Consider the following 14,643-nt stretch of genomic DNA (forward strand, 5'->3'; position numbering starts at 1 on the left):
AAAATGGGAGGGCAGATTCTCTTTCAGAATACAAACTCTGTGAGACTGACAAATTACAAGGAGGTGTTTTTTTCATTTGCAAAGTAGAAATATTGATATTTGAACATCACAGTCCCATTTTAACATCCTTCTGACAGAGTTTGAAATAGCACTAAACCTCAGAGATCAGAACTGGTTACTTGCAAAAAAATATTCATGGCTGAATATCAAGGAGAATCATAGAGCTCATCCATTTTCTTCAGTTCTAAGTACAAAATGTTATATAAAATTGCTGATGAAAAAGCTTTAAAGTTCTTTCACATACTACATATACAGAAAAATGTTTTTAAAATTTGACAAAGTTCTCAGTTTCAAGAATTGATTAAGCTTGCACAAGTTCTAGACACATAATTCTATGTAATAGACACTTTCACATTAAAAGAAGCTACATGGGGTAAGACCCCATGAGAAACAGGTATTCCATCCTAAATTTCACCTTACAGCACTTACTTTACCTGGATTTCTACAAATGTTATCAGTATTATGACACAGGCAACTACATTTAGAAGAAATTCAGCCAAACCCACAAATGAGCATTGATTTGGGTTTTATTTTATTACCCATGTATGAAGCTGGTGGCTGAAGTATGGAACATGCCACACAAGGGAAAGCTGCTGCTTGCAGCAACTGAGCTCACTGAAAATGTTCAGGCACAGACAAACCTTCATCATCATTAAAACAGCCAAAGGAAGTAGGCTGGATGCTACATTAGAATCCTATATTTAAATTATCCACAGTAAACTCATCAGTTTACAAATCAGAGAAATTAGAATAAATCCATAAAATCCAAATTGATAAAGCACTTCTCATATCTATTTAATTTACTCATTCCCAAAAGTTAAAACACCAAACCCCTGAGCATAAAGCAAATATATATATATACACACACATGTTTTTATCATTGGAAGTTTACACTGTCAGAATTTTCAAACAAGTTCAGTGATGGGAACTGTAATAATGAAGGGGATAAACAATCACAAGAAACACTTAATCCACACAGTCAAAGTCTCCTGAAAGTTAATATTTAAGTTGAAGCAGAAAAAACTGATGTGTAATAAAACAGAAAAGTAAACAGTGTATTTGAAATCTGCTGCATTAAGAGATTACTTTATCCTAGAAATGTTACATGGTACTGCATATGAATTACAGGTATTGACCATTTCTTGGTGTAAGGATTTCCTCTGTATTTTACAATGTGAAATCCTTTACATGAGAAACAAATTAAGTTTATTTATCACAAATAGAAGATAATTACTAGTGCAAAATATTCAATCTGCTTTATCATCTCTCATTACACTACAAATAGGCATTTGAAAAAATGCAAATCTACTAATTTAATTCTCCTAACTTGATGTGTGCAAGATTAAGAAAGGATTTATAATCTTGCTCTTTCTAATCACTATGGCTAAAGGGTGCAAAGCTAATTAAAACAGCTTTCAGAGACCTTTGCAGGCACTTAAATCACAAAAAAATCTACACATTTTCAGAAAGTAGGTAAAGATACCTTAATCAAAGGAGAAAAGTGCAGCCATTATATTTAATGTTTGATGAGTAAAGTAAAAAGGATATTACAGGAAATTCAGAACAAAAAACCACTCTCTTATCTACTGAAATTACTGTTATGAATTTTGGAGATTACTTACTTCTCAATGGGGAGGACATGTGGCCCAGAAATGGAGTAACGATACAGAAAGGTAAGAAACTTCTTGAAAGCATCAAAGAAGGGCCAGTGAGAGAGCAGACAGATGCATTTGTTTGTCTGCACTGTTCTGCACGTGTCTTTTCCCTCGACAGCAGCTGCTAATCCCAGCTGAGATTTTTGCTTCTCTGTGAGGTTCTCTTCAGGATACAGTTCATAAAACTGAATAGCAGCACCATATACCTGCAAACACATCGTGGATGGGAAGTCAGTAATTCTGCCTCAATCTTCAAAGCAATCTAAGAAACCCCAAACACACAGAAAATCAAGTTGTATTACTGTTTGAATAGATACATTAATGCAAAAGATGGTGATCTTTTGAAGCAATCCATTCTGGAATACTCTTACGGCTGTGAAAATCCAGACTGTCTATTATTTAATTAAAACAGTTAATATCATATAACAGAATAATTTACAAAACAATTTATTTGAAAGAAACATATAAAGAGTACAACTGCAGTCAACTGCTCCTCCAATTGCCTTTAAAGCTATTTTAGGAATCCTTTATACACAACTCAAAGCCATATCCCCTGACATCCAACTTACTTTTTAGAACAAGTATGTACATGCAAGGTCGTTCCCATGCTTGCAATAAAAATAGCATTTACTTGCATGTATATGCAGTCCAATTTTATAGCTCTCCAGTTTCACAGGCTAACAGGAAAGCAGAGGAGCTCAGGTTTATGATCAACTGAAACTACTGCAAGACACTCCTCAAAGCAGTCTTGGAATCAAGCCCAAGAGAATAGATTCAAGCTCTTCAATGAAAACATTCATTATCATCATCCTGATAAGCAACTGAGTTTTTTCAATTAAATTAATAACTTTTTTTTCAAGGTTTCAAAATACCTTTTCTGCAGAAGCTCCAGTTAGTACAAATGTAGAAAAAACTGGGAGAGGGTATTTACTGTTAGATGGCCAACATTCAATCGTTGCACCCATAGGGAGACAAAAAAGAGGCACAGATTCTGGTAATGGGAATGATTCATAATCTTCTTCAGGATATCTGCATATTAAACCTATAAATAGAATGAGCAAAGAGGCAGTTATAGAAAAGCCAGCAGAAACAGGTTTGTAATAGCTCGTTCCATGAAATAATTGCCAGAAAATTCATATATGAGCACACAGTAACTTCAGAAGATGAGTAAAGGTGTAAATAATTAGGCACAGGGAATAGCTGGAAGGGGAAGATGCTCCCATAACCTAAGGAGAATCACCTGACTAAAGCATTACACTGAAATCCTACTTTCCATTCTAGAAACTATTCATAACTGATCTATCTTTTCCTGTTTTCAGGCTGTGTGCATCTCACCTGTTATTATTTAATAGTTCACATTCATCATGAGTACAAGCAAAGATTTAAAATCTAGTTTAAAAAAAGGTCATGTGAATACTTGAGAAATAAGACTGATGTTTTCAACTATAACACCAATTAATTCTGACCAACAAACATCCCCTGAAAGAAACATGTCTGCCATTAGATTGTTTTTTAATACCAACAGAATCAAGTTGATTATGCTGATCCACCTCAGCTGAGGACTCAGCCCTTGTGCTGCCAGGCCAATGTGTTCAGCCTTATTTTAAACACAGCTGTAAAACATGAAGATCTGAAGCAGAGGCTTTTAGCACACAGGTCCTCAGTTACCAGGGAGGCTGTAGCAATCCATCCTGTCTGACTGGCAGCCCAGGGGACTCCACACTGAGAACGGATTCCACATGAAAGGATTTAGGATTTCTCTCTGTTAGCACAATCACTATGCACTTTTCTAACAGAAATGGGATATTAATAAGCAATAAAAACTTATAACCCGAAAGGGCAGTGGATCCCTTTATGCCAAGAATCAAACTCTTGTGCAAGCTATCACCAGATGCAAGGCCTTTTAAAATTTTTATTTGTTTACAAATGTACTGCACACCCTTTAGTACGTCCTGAACTCCTGTTTACAGAGAGCAGCCTCTAGAAGGGATGTAAGTGGATTAAAGCTTAAGTGTGAATCATGCTCATGACTTGTATGCCAAACAAAATCAGGGTTTAAAAAAACCCAAAAACAAATGCAAAGCCAACACATTTCATCAGTCATAGCAAATCTAATTCTGTCTTATAAATAAAACAATAAAATAAAGATGATACAGGATCCAAAAATACTTAAAGAGCTCAGTGCCAATGATGCTCGAGGCAGTGTGGAAGTCTGCAGGATTCTTCAAAATGTTTCTTAAAGAAAGTGATCATGAAAATGCATCAAATAATTTCTGTGGTATTTTGTTCTGCATATACACACACATCCTTAAGAGACAGTTACCACTAACACAAACAGAGATGGGAGACATCCAGGTTTGTAGAAACCTATCAAAACACAGCTCAGCTTCCCCATTACACACATTTTAAAACAGCATGGTCATGATACCCTGTTCTAAGGTCTCTTTTCTGACATGATTTTAAAAGAATTCTTTAGGGAAAGATTCCTTTTTGAATAATGGCTAGATAGTGTCAGTACTTTAGTACAAAATGTATTACATTACAAATGAGCCTGGACATTCTGAATTGAAGATAAAAAAGGCTACACAGTAGTTACATACCAGCTTTATATGATATGGTGTTGGTTTTTGCCACAGACTTTTTATAACATAAATAGACTGCTGAGCCCCACTGTAAAATAAAAAAAAATATTGGATTAAGTGATAAAGTATAACAAATGAACATAACAGAATATAACGAATAATAATGTTGATAATTGTAAGTATTTGAATTCTCAATTTCTGGACATGAGAATAAAGAACAAGGAAAGCCATGGAACAGAAAAGAGCAGCACCCATAGGGGGAACACAGAGCTTTTACAAAAGGGAGGAAGGTGTAACAATTTCCATAAGACAGCACTGCCATAACCCAGTCAATATGGGAACTATCAGAACTGAAAAATCCATTGGGTAACGCCTACAGGAATTTATTTAAAAACAAGCACAAATCAATGTCCATGATCCTTTTTTTTACGATCCCACTTGCAAACAGCACACTGACTTCTGAGGACCCTGCAAGAGCCAGCACACAGGGCTGCAGATTTAACTGGGAAACACCTAAATATTCAGTTCTGCAAATCAAAGTTGTGTGAAACCTGTGTATTTTAGCAGGTCAGGTTTTGGAACCATATTAAACATTTAAATGTGCTTACAGTCAACAGCTTCCAACATCACTCACATACAACTTTCTTTAAATAAAAAGTTTGTGAAACTACTGATGAGAAAAACATTTATAAAATAGCATTGTAGATAAAGGGAGGAGCTGGAAAACAAAACAGAAGCTGGTTGCTAGATATGGAATTCCCACCACAACAGTAAAAGCAGTGTCAGAAACAGCCACATCTGTAAAACCTCCAGTTACACACCAGAACACAACAGGTTCTAAAGGACCAATCCAAAGATGCTGGAGTCAGCACTAAAGAAACCCAAACATTTGCTCTAAGGCTTCCAGAAAGACTTTGTTCCAAGTAGGAACAAAGGAATGTAATCCTCCAACTCTTCTAATATTTGATTTATCTTTGGAGACCACTTATGAAGATTTTTCACCAGCTACTCCAAGAGCTGCCCCAAGTACTCCACAAAGGTCACATCAGTGAGTACCAAGCGTTCAAAGGCCAGCTTTTGAATCCTACCATGCTGTTGTTCAGATTCTTGTCCACCTTGCAGAAGGTGTGTGGGGGAGCCTCTCCTTTGCTGGGGATGATGATGCAGATGTCAGTGACAGCCAGGGTGTTCTGGGTCATGCTCTCGGAGGCCCTGCGGTAGGTGATGTACACGCGCTGCGACGAGGCGCTGCCGCTGATGTTGGCAGGCCGCCCATACGGGGTGCTCTGAATGATTTCACAGCCTTGCTTGACTCTTTCCTTCCCATCATATAAAACTCTAGTTAAAAGGGGAAGGAAAAAAGTCAGGAGGCACATCTTAAAAACACTTTGAGTTTTCATCACAGCTCTTGTCTCATCGCTGAGCAAAACATTTTTACCGACAAGTTCAGGTCACATTATCTCCAACTGCATTCTAACAGAAAAGCTTCATGATGAAGCTATACTGGTTTTCCTTGTATATAATTACTTCTAAGCATTTTGGTTACTGCAAAATAGTGCTAGTTTGAGTTCTATGAAAGATTCATTGCCTGCTCCTAAGAATGTCATATAACTTATCTCTTTCCAATCTGTGTTAAATAGGTTAAGCATCTTATCCCAATCCAAACATACACATTTAAAATCATAAATGGCTTTGAAAACTCCAAAATGGGAAGGATTAAACTTGTCATTAAAATCCACTCAGCATGCATTTTCCCTTCCATACTGGGTTACAGTATTGTCAAGTCAACAAATATCTTCCTGTTTAGAGTTTTGCCTTGTATTTAAAAAGTATGGCATTTCCGTAAAGCTGCCTTATCTGCTCCTTAGTTAAATAAAATGGTGAAAATCACCCACTGGAGCAGGGAAAGCACTCACCCCAAATCAGTGAGTGGAGGCTTATCCCTGCCTCGGCGATAACAAAGGTATATCTGCGGTCCTACAAGGCTGCCGTTATTGAGGTCTGCAGACAGGCCTGAGGGAGTGACATCTATGCACTTATAGCCCTGAGGAACCTCCTCCCCCAGGGATCTATTGAGGACTGTCACATCTGTGATGGGTTCTTTTGGTTTGGCGATTTTATGGCAGGCATCATTGAAGTGGATCTCCTCCTCCAGCGGCTTTGAGATATCCGTTAGTCCTGCGACAACAAAGTAATCAGCAACACGGGCCCCTTTGTCTTCCATCTTCCATCACAAGGTGTTACAGCTGCTAAGGAAGAAATACAGGTCAGAAATTACAAAGTTATGGTTATTTTTAAAAATCATAGCTTGCAAACAAAGAAAATGCTTTCTGCTCTCGCGTGGAACATTGAGAAATAGGGTAAAAATGTTTTTCCAAGACACCCAGATGCACTGGAATGTTGCTAGAGTAGCTTCAGGAAGTTTACTGTCATCAAGTTCCAGACTTTTTAAACCAGACAAGCTATTTAAGACTCCCTTTTGTTGAATTAATTTTGTTTGGGTGCAAAATTTTATTGCTAGAGAAACTGTTACCACACAGGAGTTTCAAGAGCTTGCTGACATTCCAAAACTGAACAACCAGAATTTAAAACAGCTTGAATGGTTGACAGAAGACTTCAGTTTTCATGTAACTTTTATTCCCATTGCTTCATCTCCCTTTATTTCTTGCTCTAGATAGCAAGTACTAAGACTTATCAAACTTCATGCCATCATGATTCTTGGATTTGACCAAGATTTTTGTTCAAACATAATAAATTCAGACATTTCTTACTGGTAATTTGGAAAATTACTTCCCAGTCTGATAACGTGCATTTAATCAAATTGTTTCAAGCTGGCCTCAGATCTCCAGCACCAGCCCCTGCTCAAGCAGGAGGAATGTCAGGCTGTGCCTGGTCACTCCTACCAACCTCCTCTACCACCACAAGAGAGGCAATTCCCTCTTCCTGCTCTTATTTTGTAGGTTGGTTGTGTTTTGCTGGACTGGCTTCAGAAGCTTCTAACATTGCAAGGAAATGAGTACAGGTTTTTTACTTTATGCTTATTTACATTGTTCTAGAAAATGCCAAGAAGAAACCCCAAATTATCTAACTTTTATTTTTCTATATGGCTAATAAGCACTATGGGGCATTTAGCAAACGTGATTACTGGCAAGCAATCACCAATATATAGGAAAGTAACAATGTGAAAATAACTTCAGCTTGTGTTTGAAGAGAGAATGCAGTCACAAAATCGAGCTTAGTTTAACCTACATCCAGTTATTCCAAACACATCTGGAAAATGTTACTCAGCATATATATGAAAGTAATAACTACAAATTCAAACTCCTCCCTGAGTGATGGATTCAGAGACACACAAACTCAACCTCTGCATATGCTGCCTATTATCTCTCTGTCCATCTGGCTCCAGCAAACCCAGGCAGGCTGGGAACAAATGCATGCAGAGGAGGAGATGTTTAACAAAGTATCCTTAAACCCTGGCATAATACCAAACACTGACATCTTTCAGCTAATGTGACAGAAGTTCTAGATATTTTGTTACATTAACAGTTCTCTGTGAAACTGCATTATAGCTATTGAAACACAGGTTTTTTCCTTTTCTTACCAGCACCATTTCACAGAACTACACTGATTTCTAGAGTGATTCATGATGGCTTTTAGGATGAAATTATGTATAATTTTTGATTACTAAACACTTTAGTAATCAAAAACCATACAAATGATGGCTGTTAAAACGGCAAGCAGGACCCATAACGCCAGTGTATTATCAGCACTACTCCAGTTTAATCATTACATATTATTAAACTCCAGTTCAGCATTACAAATAAACAGAATGATGTGTATATATATATATACGTAATATTGAAGAATCATACCTTTACACTATTTAAACCTCACCATTATTCCATATAAAGTTTACAGCAAAAGTCCTAAATTCAAACATTCCTTTATTCCCAAAAGCACTTTCAAGAAAAACTGGGACAAGCTCTCCTCATTTAGAGATAGTTAAAATTAGAATCCCCTACATACAAACACCTGCTATCACATAAATTTGCTTCCTAAGGTTATAGCACGTAATACACAAGTCAGCAAGACTTTCATAATTTAATGCAGATTTTACAGAAGAGAAGAAAAAAAAGGCCTGGCTGATGATGAATTATCCCTTCATATTTACCCCACCCCTGCAAGCATCCGAGGCCAGGTTGAACAGGGCTTGGAGCACTGGGATAGTGGAAGGTGTCCCTGCCTATTGCAGGGTGGAATTAGATAATCTTTAAGGCCCCTTCCAACCCAAATCATTCAGGGATTCTACAATGGTTTTATGATTTTTGTCTTTTGATACAAAGGCTTACAGCTAAAAATGGGATTAAAAATATAAACTTCAGTGGTATTTTAGTCTAAGGTTGACTTAGACTTTACTAGAGCTACTGTGATACTCTAATTTTCAACATCGGGTTACTGGCAGAGCAGATCTATGCAAACTTCATGGTAATAGACCCCAGAAAGAAGGAATAAATTGTGAGCTAACTCAGTGACAAATAATCATTCTGTGAAGAGCATTTCACCTAAACTGATGGAGAATTTCTGTAGAAACACCTGCCATGAAGCCATTCCACAGTGATTTTACTCACATATCTTGCTCAGTGAGTCGTGGTTGTGCCTTGCTGGTGTGAATCTCAGGATAACACCTGAGATAACCCTGGATGGGGCAGGCATCAGCCCAAGGAGAGAGACTTCTCCACAGCAGGATCTCTTTCCTTATCTCCCCTGGTTTTCAGCTGTTTTGTGGCTCTATCAGCTAGAAAGCCCCGGAGTTCCCTCCTCTGCAAGGGTTTCAACACAGCCTGGCCAAGGGGTCTCCACTCCACCCTCTGGACTGTGTTGTGTGGGAGGTCAGGAATGCTGCTCTGTTCCATCCAGGGAGTAGCAGATTTTTACCTACAACTTTCACACTGTAATCTTTTTACCCTCACTCACCTCCCTGCAACATCTCACCATATTGCAAATCATCTTTGAGGGTAAAAAAAAAAAAACCCAAACCAAACAAACATGAAAAACACTGCAGAAAAAGTCACACTGCACAAGAAGGTTGTTTGAGGCAGCTAGCTCCAGATGAAATTCAACATCAGGAGTGCCACACTGAGAAGCTACCATTGCTTCTCTACACTTCAGTAACCTGGGGACAAAAGGCTGCACTTTGAAGGCAATGCCATGGGACCATAACCATCATCTCTTACAAAAGTCCCCGGAAATAAGTGCAATATATGGTCTTTGAGCCACCTCATTATAATGATTTTTAAAGGATGTCATATAATTAATACAACTGCAAATTAAACACCATAAAGATCAGAAAGAATCAAAATATCCTTGCAAATAACAAAGTCATGTGTAAAAAAATTATTAAACACACACATGCTAGATCATGACTACATAGACGAGAGAGCTTTATATAACTTCTAAAAATGTAGGAACAAGAGAAACAATCAGATAATCTCTCAGATCCACAAACTATTAGCTTGATTACTTTGCTGAAAGACAAAGGGTAAACACATTTTCACTATTTATTCAATGTAATTTTCTAACATCCTATTTTTTCATAAACATTCAGGAAATACTAATTGAAGATATTTGCTGCTTGTCACCACTGTTGTAATTCATTCAGTGTCCAAGCTTTCTGAACAGATCACAGTCCTCATTCAAACACTGCAAGAGGAAAGCACACATCAGCTTTTTCCCATCACATGACCCAAACTGATGTGGATGAGCCATATATTCCATCTGTGCACCGGGAACAGGCACGATGCCTCACGAAGCACAGTTTACTACAGATGCACTACAACACTTGCAAGGAAAAAAATCCTGATCTAATCCCTACAACCTGCTCCTCCCCACAGAATTTTGCAGAGATAACTCAGAAGTGGCTGCAGAACAGAATTGCTCCAGCCATGCCAGTTTCTTCCCAGGAGCCAACTTTCCCAGGCAGCAGAAAGGACCCTCTGACTCCACTAAAAGTTTCTGCCAGTCCACCTCTGGCAGACAAATACAACAACTGCCTTGTAATCTTTTAATCTGCCTTGTTGTCATTCTCATTCCTTCCTGCATTCTTCTTTGAGATTATTAAATCGCTTGCTAATTTGAGTTCCTTATTAGATCCATTTACTGTCTAAACCAGGTGATATTTCACTTTGTAATCCTGACTCCAAAGACGTTCCATGTGTAAACAAGCAATGAATGTCTCCTAGAGATCGCTGGAAACCAGTGCAGGGCAGCCTTTTTTAAAACAGTTCAAAGCTGGTGATTTATTTTTTTAAGATATTCATCATACAATAACACTCCAAGAGCTTACATCCTTTGAAGGAACCTGAAGAGCAGATGAACAGAGACACAAATCAGAGGCTAATTATTAAAAATTGCCAGTAAAGCTCTAAGAGCCCCCAGCATCTCATCTCATGTGTGCATTGCTACATTAGCCTGTTGAAGTAACCAGCCCACAGAGATGTGTCAGCTGGGCATGCAGGAGCAAAGTGAAGTTAACTGCATCAGGCAGTCCTGCTCTGGCTACTCAGAACCACTTCTCAGACATAACACCACACAAATCACATGGGAGCTCAACAGTCTCAAGACAGGGAGTAACTGCAGTTACACAAGGAACAAACCTCACCCCATCTCTGTACTGCCAAAATTGCCTGGCAAAATTGTCAGACAAGCCTTTTTCTGCTCAATATTTTCTTCACAGCAAGCAAACAATCCTGGGTACAAAGCAGAAGGCCTCTAATTTCACAGGGATTCCCAAGGCAGAACACAAGCCTTTTGCCCACTCTATCAATGTGTTCCCTACCTTTTCATCAGGGCATTGCTTCTACACTTTTCCTCTCTTGCTGTCAGCCAGGCTTTAACACAGACTTCTTGTTAAAGTTTCATTCCCTATAGAAACAGTAAAAATAAGAATCAAACAATGAACACATTTGTTGAAACTTACTTTCTGCACACTTCACTGCACCAGTCACATGAAATGAACACTGTGTGTTGCTGTAGGACTGCTTGCTAAGATAAGGTTACATACCACTTCACTAAAAAAGTAAATTAAACCAGACTTAAGAAACAAAATATCAAGTTTTATGCTGCAATGATATTTTAAGAATGCAAACAACACTTAATGCTTTAAACCAAAATAAATCAAATAAGAGATGAGCCAGCCACTTCAAATTACTTCACCTCTTCCAATATTTTCTGACAATCAATACCTTCTGTGCCCATTTCTAGGTGTTAGCCAACTATCAAAGTGCTCTCTCAGCCCAAGAACCTTTCAAAATCTACTTCAAACCTTTTCTTTGCAAAATTCAGATATTTAAGCAGATCATTCTTACTCTACAACCAGCATCTTTCATCTAGTCCCCTTACCCCAATTCCTCTTGCAGTGGGTGATACAGTCTTCTTGCCCTTTACTGCCACAATTCAGAATTTTTCTTCAGATGTGGTGAACACCAGCAAGGCCACTTTTAAACATTGGTATCACCACAGACAGCTTGAACTTGTGTTTTACACTGAGGAGCTTGCAAGCCCAGTGCTACCTTGGAGCATTTTGAAGCAGCATTTTTGCTGGTTCAAAATCCACAGGACTGAGGATAGCACCTCACTGGAGGCACTGAGACTCTGGGCTCCTAGAACAAGTCATTAGCATCAGCAAGGCTGTAGTAAAAAGTGAACTTTCTTTGAAGGAAGCTTCTATTCCCCCAAGACTTGTAGAACACTCTCAGAAGAGTATGGTGAGAAGACTGCAGCAAACAAAGTGTAACATAGAGAGGCTGGGAACAAATATCTCAGGAGAGTTGATGCAAACCATGAAAGATTTGCTTCCATTCCCGAAGTGGAAAAATCTGAGGAATTAGATTATCAGAATTGCATTTTTGGGATCACAAAGTTCAAGGTTCTGTTCATAATACCAATCTACAAGGCCATTTCTTGGGGATCTCTCAGGAGCATTCAGCACTGGTAGCTCACTGCTCTGACAGCCCAGAGACCTCAAACCCTCACAGCACCATGGACCCGCACCAGTTACAGCCAGGTACTTTCAGTATGTGACTTTGAACACTTTCACTCAAGACTGCAAAGAGAGAATGCAGGAGCAGCACAACATAATTTTCTCCAACTATCCAATCGTTAATATCAAGCTTCCAGGAGTGCCAGAAATTATAAATTTTGGGATCACCTGCAGACCTCAAGCACAGCTGGAAGAAGTCCAAGAAGTAGGCAGCATTAACACGATTAATTTCCCCACAGACACTTCAAAAACCTTCTTTTCTAGTCAGCTCTCTGGAAAACCAGGGAGGAGACTTAAATGAAAGCAAAAAATATAAATTTAGGAATCACAAGGAACACAGCCAGAACTGCTGCCAGTGTACTTGCAAGTCTATTTTGTATTACTTGCAGAACTTATTTACAACTAGTTTCTTGTCCTCTACATATCAAGTAAAGGATCTACTTCTTCAAGAAACAAGAATGCAAAGGACTTACATCATTACCCAAATACAAACAGAACTTCTCACAGCATTTTCATTTTTAGTAGGACTTTGTCTGTACTTCTTCTTCCCGTTTCCTACTACAGTTACACAAACCACAGCAACAGAGAAACCAGGGCTGAAGTGATAAATGCCATTACTTTTTAGACCCAACTGCACAGATCTGCACTCAGAGATGTTAGACAATACAATAATTCTCAGGAAGCCACCAGCCTCCACTAAGCTCCCTTTGACGCTGCATCAATTTTTATTAGAAAAGAAGAAAATCAACAATAACCCAAGAGAAAATCTAAGATTTTTCGGCCCTGCATCACTGGACTGGAAATGCTACCAAGTGTTTTGCAGGCCCATTCACAATCATCTGCACCAAGTCATGGTTTACATCTCTGATCCAAACAGCTGAGGAGATAATCAAGAGAGCTCAGAAAACTTGGCAACAAAGGATCTCTAAGAGGTGCCGGGAAACAGAAGAGTGCTGGATAAAAGCACAGGGACAAAACAAAACACCATGAATTTGGGAGAAGAAAACAGGAATGTAGCCAACAACTGAGGGACAAGCAGACGTGCTCAGCAGTGCTGAGGAAGAAAGAAAGATGAGGTCTAAATTCAGAGGCTAATCTAGATTCAGCAGGATGGGTACAGCAAAGCGAGCAGGAATTGGTCACCTACAGCATCCGAGCTCAGAGGAGGAAGCAGAGTAAGGCAGGGAGAAGGCAGGAAGGAATAGATTTCACCCCGAGGGAGAGATCTGGCACATCCCACATCTTCTACGCATTTCTCCCTCACTCACCAAACATTCTATTTGTTTGTTTTGCAGTGCTGTTTGTAGCCTCAATCAAATCAAAGTGTTTACTAAGAGGGTCTAACAAGGCTGCTTTGGTGATCATTCCAGTTGTGCCACAGCAAAATCCTGTGAAATTCAACCCTGCCTACAAAAATTCAGGAAAGGGATGTTCTAGTATCCCACAAGATTCATGAGAGACAAATCTCAGTAGGGCCAGTTTGAAAACTCACACTTTTCTTTCTAGATTACAGTATTTATGGCCAAAAGGCACCACCCAAGAATGGAAAGGATTTCTGAAATACAACTATGTTTGTAGGGAGGGATGCAGAAAACAAATTGTAGAAAATAGGAGGAGGAAAGCCAAAATAAGCACTATAAAATGTAAATATTACTTCATCCAAAGCACAGTTCAGCAGAGTGGCTTATTCATGTTTTTGTATAACTATTTACTATACAACAACTTTTTAAAAGGAGAAGTTCCCCAAACAGAATGTTCTATTTTTCTTGACACAGTAGATAAAGGCAAATGAAAATAGAAAATCTTCCAATATTGAGCTTCAAACCCAAAACCTGTCAGTGCAAATGTCAAAATCCATCAACCAAGAGTGACAGAAGTGACCTGCTTTCACCCTGCCACATTTGGACAGACATGCTGACCTCAGTTTTGTTTTGAAACCATTCTCTACCCAAATTAAATTTTGAATTCATGATGCGATAGAAGAAAAGACAGGTGGAAATTGTTTCTAACACTTTTTGCAACATTTAAAAACACACTTTGAGACTTAGAATGTTTTATATGGTTTTTCTTTTCCTTTGGCCAGCAAAAATGTTCTGTAATGTGAGAAAATGGGATCCAACCAGACTACAAATTACAGACAGGGACAGCCACGCACAGACTGCACAGGCAGAGCTGGAACTGCTGCCTGCAGATCATCCACACCCCACTGGAAAGGTTTCATGGAGGGATAACACTCACTAATACCTCTCCCATCCAGCAAATCTCTACATCCACTTACCAAAATGTTTAGCATCTATTCCACAGAAAA

At 38.7% G+C, this 14,643-nt stretch overlaps 1 protein-coding gene across 7 annotated transcripts in view; it reads right to left on the reverse strand.

Annotated features, from left to right (window-relative positions):
* Positions 1 to 14,643, reverse strand: part of DENND4A (DENN domain containing 4A) — a 49,324-nt gene that overhangs the window by 29,285 nt on the left and 5,396 nt on the right. For 3 of the 7 annotated variants that reach the window (XM_039722795.1, XM_039722792.1, XM_039722798.1), the window contains exons 2-7: positions 11,133 to 11,218; positions 6,214 to 6,546; positions 5,386 to 5,635; positions 4,316 to 4,385; positions 2,588 to 2,757; positions 1,683 to 1,921 (exon numbers count right to left, since the gene is read on the reverse strand). In XM_039722795.1, coding sequence (XP_039578729.1) covers positions 1,683 to 1,921; positions 2,588 to 2,757; positions 4,316 to 4,385; positions 5,386 to 5,635; positions 6,214 to 6,521 — 1,037 coding nt within the window. In that variant the 5' untranslated portion in view covers positions 6,522 to 6,546; positions 11,133 to 11,218. The remainder of the gene's footprint in view (positions 1 to 1,682; positions 1,922 to 2,587; positions 2,758 to 4,315; positions 4,386 to 5,385; positions 5,636 to 6,213; positions 6,547 to 11,132; positions 11,219 to 14,643) is intronic. The other 4 variants (XM_039722794.1, XM_039722793.1, XM_039722796.1 and 1 more) reach the window with 3 other exon arrangements.

This window comes from Passer montanus, unplaced genomic scaffold, assembly GCF_014805655.1.
Source record: "Passer montanus isolate IOZ18808 unplaced genomic scaffold, ASM1480565v1 scaffold5, whole genome shotgun sequence".
Lineage (NCBI taxonomy): Eukaryota > Metazoa > Chordata > Aves > Passeriformes > Passeridae > Passer > Passer montanus.